The 6,098-nt window shown below is 32.0% G+C and overlaps 1 protein-coding gene across 1 annotated transcript; it reads right to left on the bottom strand.

Moving 5' to 3' along the window:
* Positions 1–338: 338 nt before the first annotated feature.
* Positions 339–1,100, bottom strand: LOC18028744 (EPIDERMAL PATTERNING FACTOR-like protein 4). The gene is made up of 2 exons (XM_006414590.2): positions 837–1,100; positions 339–654 (listed from the first exon to the last, which is right to left on the bottom strand). The coding sequence occupies exons 1-2, from the start codon at positions 931–933 to the stop codon at positions 428–430; spliced, it is 324 nt and encodes a 107-aa protein (XP_006414653.1). The 5' UTR covers positions 934–1,100; the 3' UTR covers positions 339–427.
* Positions 1,101–6,098: the final 4,998 nt, after the last annotated feature.

Consider the following 6,098-nt stretch of genomic DNA (forward strand, 5'->3'; position numbering starts at 1 on the left):
CATTTGAATTTTTCATCTACTTTACTATTCATAGCTGTCTTAACCCTTTATCATTTCGTGTTAGTATCTTTTTATTTTATAACAAAGAGAAGATAATATAAATAAAAAACACACTACCTAAATTAGACGCCTGTTACATGAATTGCTTCTACAATGGAGCAAGTGTCATTAGGGTAATAGAGAGATGAGGACTCTCTCTCTCTTTTTTTTTTCTTTCACATAATCTCTCTCTTTCTCGGTAATATCACCACCAAAATTTTTGCCTTTTCCCAAAGTCCTCAATTTCTTCACATGATGACCAATTTTTTTTTATATCAACATATAGATTTGGTTACAATATTTAATCATCGAAAAAGACGAAACAAATGAGAAAAACAAAACAAAAAGAATTTAAAACACCTTTTTTAATTAACTAATTAATCTAAGCTTAGGGCATGAAGAGCTTGTTGCCACACTTGCACCGCCAAGCTTCAGGGTAATACTCCAATGGAATACTCAAACCGGGTTGAATCGGTACGTGAACCGGTTTACACGGCTGACATTTCCCACACTTCGATCTACACGTCGGTGGTGATGAACCCGGTCCGCCAAACCGCCTATTCGACATTAACCGATCCGGTAAATCCGATCCGGTTCTTTGACCAAGCCATCCACCTGGTTTGACCACCGAGTTAACTCGCTCTCCATTACACATCAAAGATATAAAAATAATAAAAAAGTTGTGGCTTTCTTTAATTAATGAAACCATAATTTCCTGATTAAAAGAAATTTCAAGTTCGAGTAGCAAGACAATCAGAGTTTTTACAAGAAAGAGTGTGAGTTTATTGGGTTCTTACCGGCGGAGGCTGCGGAGGCGGAGAAGAGGTGGAGGAGAGCAAATGCAGCGATAGCAGATAAGAGAAAGCGACGGCGGCGACGACGGAGGGTGCCCATTAGCAAGAACGGCGAGGATGCGCACGTTAGCAGAGACAAGTGTTTGGTTTAGTTGTTTTTTTTTCTCTTGTGAGAGAGATTTTTTTTTGGGTTTATGTTTGTGTGTTTGGGGTCTGGGGTTATTCATTCGGTCTTAAGTCAAAAGAAACTTAGATAGAGAGTGTGTGTGTGTGAACAGTGTGATAGAATAGACACATGAAGCTTTTGGAATCCAAATATTAAATTCAAATTGCTATGTCTCTTGTTTTGTTTTCTTTCTATTTGACTGTATTTTTCTTCTCTTATTATATCTTCCATTATACTTTAGTGACAGTGTTCACTTAATACCAAACCCATTAAGCAAATAAATTTTAAGATACCTCATACCTAAAATTGATGATGTACTCTTTAGTCTCCTAAAATTAGATAATTTGCTTTTTCTTGAAAATGTTTTACGAAGATAGATGTTTTGCATTTTATATACTTTTTTAATTTAAATCCTATTTCTTAGAATTAAATTAAAAAAGATCACTATTAATTATATAATGAAATCATAGAAATGTTGATTTTCGAAAAATATGTATGTGAAAAGTTAAAACATAGAATAATTAACTTTGTGAAACGAAAGGAGTTCCTTGTGACAATAAAATAAATGAAAACTTTATTTGATTTTAGCATAACGCTAAAAATTCTAGTAGAGGATAAATTACAAAGATGCTGCAGCGGTTCCCAAAATTAATAGCTCATGAACCAATCATGAACCAAAATTTCAAGACAATAATGAGTTAAACAAGTGGTGTGTCTAACAATAAGTTTGCCCGTCCTTAAAATCAAACTATGGTTAACAGTGATCCTTTCAAGTTAATAGAGATTAGATTCTGCAGTGGTCCTTTCCTTTCGAAGACATCCTTGAAATTTTAAACAGAATATAGAGGTTCTTAATCAAATTATTTATTATGACAAGTAAGTAGCTGAGCAACTAATGAGTGGATTTAGCACACACACACACAAAAATAAAAAATGAACGAGTGGGGCTCATGGTGTAGGCAAAATAATTAGGTTGGGGTTTATGGAAATTACTGGTCAGGTTTTCTTTTCATCTTTCTTTTCATTTTGGCAACCTTTTGATGTTTCTTTTTCTTTTTTAGGTTTCAGACCTACGTTAAAATTACTAATTCATTGATATGCATATTGTTTTAAAAAAAAAAAATAGTTTCAGCTTTTTAAATATATTTGGTGTCACGCTTCTCCTCTTCGTTTTGTCATATCGTCTAGCATGATCGCATCTGGAGATACGTAGGTAGGCATGCACAACAAATCCGGAGTTTGATATATAATTTATTCCGCAATATTCAAACAAATATACATTTTAGGATATAGTATACTTTATAAATTATAAGTAGTATATCTATAAACGAGGATCCTGAAATTCCATTTTTTTTTAACATTAGGATTTTCAAATTTTGTTTCCTCAGTTTACCTGGTAGATCATTTAAACATTGGATCACCATGATTTCATTAAGATTAAATATCTCACAATATTTGACCTAAATACTAGTATTTAAGATAAATGAACCAGTGCATTCATTGCTTTTTTTTGTTCAAATGGTAAAGTATATAACTGATATAAAATATTAGACCTGAAATAGAAGAGAAAAATAAAACCACCATCTTCAAATGAAATATGTTAGGAAAAAACCTACAATAGAAACGAGAAAAAACATATTCTAATATACACAAAAGAAAATCCGATCAATATAAGCTTTAAACGATTAGAAAAATAAACTTAATATAAAATATTTATAAGTATGAGTCTAACGCATACCCAAAAATTAATTCATAAATGGAAGATTGCCAAACATTTTTATTTTATCCATTAATCTCTCAAAAATTAATTTGGAACAAACACAATTCTAATACATTAATTTCCTCATGTTCAAGATTAGATATTTGAAATATAAAGTTTGTGAGATTAGACATTCATGAATATGTCTTAGACATAACCTAACGTACACACAAAAACTTACACAAAAACCTATATTATAAACGAGAAAAACCTATTCTAATATATACAAAAGAAAACCCGATCAATAAGTATGAGTCTAACAAAATTAATTCATAAATAGAAGATTGCCAAACATTTTTATTTTATCCATTAATCTCTCAAAAATTTATATGGAACAAACACAATTCTATTACATTTTTCTCATGCTCAAGATTAGATATTTGAAATATAAAGTTTGTGAGATTAGACATTCATGAATATGTCTTAGACATAAGCTAACTTACACACAAAAACTTACTCAAAAATCAAAATAGAATATTATCATACACTTATATATAATATTATCCATATATTTCTCAAAATTTCGATATAGGACAAACACAACTCTAACAATGAAAACTGACTAGAGTTTGTAAAATTATTGATCAAGTCCAAGTTAGTTTTAAACAATCTTTGACTACATGGAACATGGGTTGTTGACATGTTTCTGTTTTATTTGTTTTAATGGTTGATCATGAGGGACAGTTTTACGCTTTTGATCGGACTTCTACCAATTAAAATTTTTGTTATCATTTATCTGTCTGAGCCTATCCATATAAAAACATATTGGTTCCATATGCGGTCGTCTGATTTGTTGTCTTATCATATGCAATAGTTGAAAATCGCGAGAACTACTAAGAACAATCAAACAAAGATGAGGCCCAAATCAAACAAGAAAATGACTGAAAAGATGTTAATGGGCTAATGATAAGACGTAAGCCCATTAATGGATGATGAGTGTCCCTACAATTAGAGGAAACAGCTCCTGACTCACTGACTCATCCTCTGTACTCGACCCACGCACTCGCGACCCCTCAAACCTGCAGTAACCAAACCTGTACGATTCTTCAATCACTGTTCATAATCCTTATGCCATAGTATAAGTTATTTTTTACTCCCTCTGTTTCATTATAGTTGATTTTCTAGGTTTTTTTTATTGTTTCATAATATTTGATTTCCTACATCTAATAAATGTATGTCTCTTCTTTAAATTGAATGAATAATATTAATGCATGTTGCTTTACTCTATTAATGCACAGTTAAAAAAGAAAAAATAATAATATAAATAATGAAATCAGTTGTAAAAGTAACTTAATTAATAAAAATAAACAATAAATAATTAAGCATTTATAGTTTTCTTAATCTGTGTGTAAATATTCAGAAAATCAACTATAATGAAACAGAGGGAGTATATAACTTTTATTGTACTCGATTGTGTAGATGATGTTCATATCCATATAGAATCTTTAATTTAATTTACAATTCACAAGGTTAAAACTTACAATATAGGTGGGTCATGTTCGAGGGTCTGCTACCATATGTTGTTCATTTACATACATATCGCAGCATCATGCAATAAATCGCGGTGATTTGTGATTAAAAATTTGAATCGTTGATTTTTAGTAATACATTTTATTAAAAAAATTACGATTAGTCATGCAATAGCGAAATAAATATCATAATCAACAATAACTCGAACAAATTAACCCTAAATTTAAAAAATGTAATTTGTGTTAATCGTTAATAATAGATTTATTTAGCAATAATTTTTATGTATTACTTTTAAACTTTTAGTCATCAAGAATAATTATTTATTTTATGAATAAATATATATAAATAATACATTTTTAAAATATAGTCTCAAAAATTATAACCATTTAGTGATTAATTGCAGTGATAATAAATGAAGCTCAAGAACAAGTCACAACGATAGCAAAACGAACAACAAGTAGCGACATCTGATCGTAATCGCTAGTCACGGTCATGGATTACAGTCACTAGCAGGCAGCAGCTATTAAACTAACAGGGTCGTGATGTTAGTATGTTACGTTCTATTTATGGGTTTGTGTTTTACAATTTGGTATTGTGGTAATGCCTACGTCTGAAGCAAATGTTAGCATTTAAAAAACTTAATATGACAAGGGGAAGTTTCTATGGTACTGTTCAAGCACAAACCTTAAACAGTTAAATGTAATATGATTCATATGTTAGAGATTATGTGTTTGTCATAATGTATCCCTCTGTTATATATAGGCAGTTTTAATGCCTTGCACGCTCAAGTTAATTATCAGATCAAAGCTTTGATTGGTAATTTGTGGAATGACAAATTGTGTTTTAAATACAGTTCACAAATATTTTGCTAATCAACAAAATTTGTAGAATAAAAATAAAAACAAGCGTTTTTGCTTAAAAAATATAAAGAAAAGTCATTGAACGGAAAAACAAGTTTAAAACAGATTATTTTATTCCATAAGCATCATTCCACTATTTTGCCATTCCACAGATTATTAATCAAAACCTTAAATACAAGATTTCCATGCAAGAGTTCTTAAGAGTGCTAAGACTAGCTGACCCACAAACTTAAGATGTAACTTCAAACTTCAAAGCACCATTCGATTGTGCGAGCCTATAACATACGGCATATCTCTTAGTAAAATGTCGATAACTTAAGATCTGTTGTAAAAAAAATCGATAACGGCACTTTAAGATGGTGGGATTGTTGTGGGTTAAGGCTGTTTGTTCCCTCTAATCTAAATTTAGGAGTCCGGATTAATGCAAAAAAAAAAAAAAAGGAGAGACAGATGCATCTTGTGTTAAAGGACATGTTACCAACGTGGATCCATTTCCTTGATAACGACTCCTCCTTTCTTTTTTTTATTTTTTTTTCCTGCCCATCAAATACAATCACATTTGGCCCAACATATTAGTGATCCGTGGACCACCATCGGTTAGCTCGTTATGATCGATATGGGAAAAGATAACACCTCTTGCTCGAGCTCCTTTCGCAAGACTATCCGCCCGGATATTTAGATCCCTTGGAATATGAGATAAAGTGCACTCTGAGAAGCTCTCTTGAAGGAGGCGAAAAATATCTAGCTCTGCATTAAAGGACGGCCAATCCGCTGGAAACTCAGTCATATTCACCAGATCCGAACAGTCAGTTTGAAAGTGAACCGAAAGAATCTGTCTCTCTCTCAAACATGACATAGCCCACAGGAGGCAATCCATCTCGGCGTGGAGGGCCGAGAGGCTTCTACGGCATCCCTGTAGTCCAAAAAGTTCATTTCCTCCGCCATCCACAAAGCTCCATCCGAGGCCGCTAACCTGTCCGCGATTGATCCAAGAGGCGTCAATCCGGCAT

Source organism: Eutrema salsugineum, unplaced genomic scaffold, assembly GCF_000478725.1.
Source record: "Eutrema salsugineum unplaced genomic scaffold, Eutsalg1_0 scaffold_1, whole genome shotgun sequence".
NCBI lineage: Eukaryota > Viridiplantae > Streptophyta > Magnoliopsida > Brassicales > Brassicaceae > Eutrema > Eutrema salsugineum.

Bases quoted from the DNA above. Each gene is read 5' to 3' on its own strand.
- LOC18028744 (XM_006414590.2), bottom strand. From the start codon at position 933: ATGGGCACCCTCCGTCGTCGCCGCCGTCGCTTTCTCTTATCTGCTATC. The intron at 655-836 runs GTAAGAACCCAA...TGGTCAAACCAG, and splicing joins CGCCTCCGCAGCCTCCGCCG to GTGGATGGCTTGGTCAAAGA.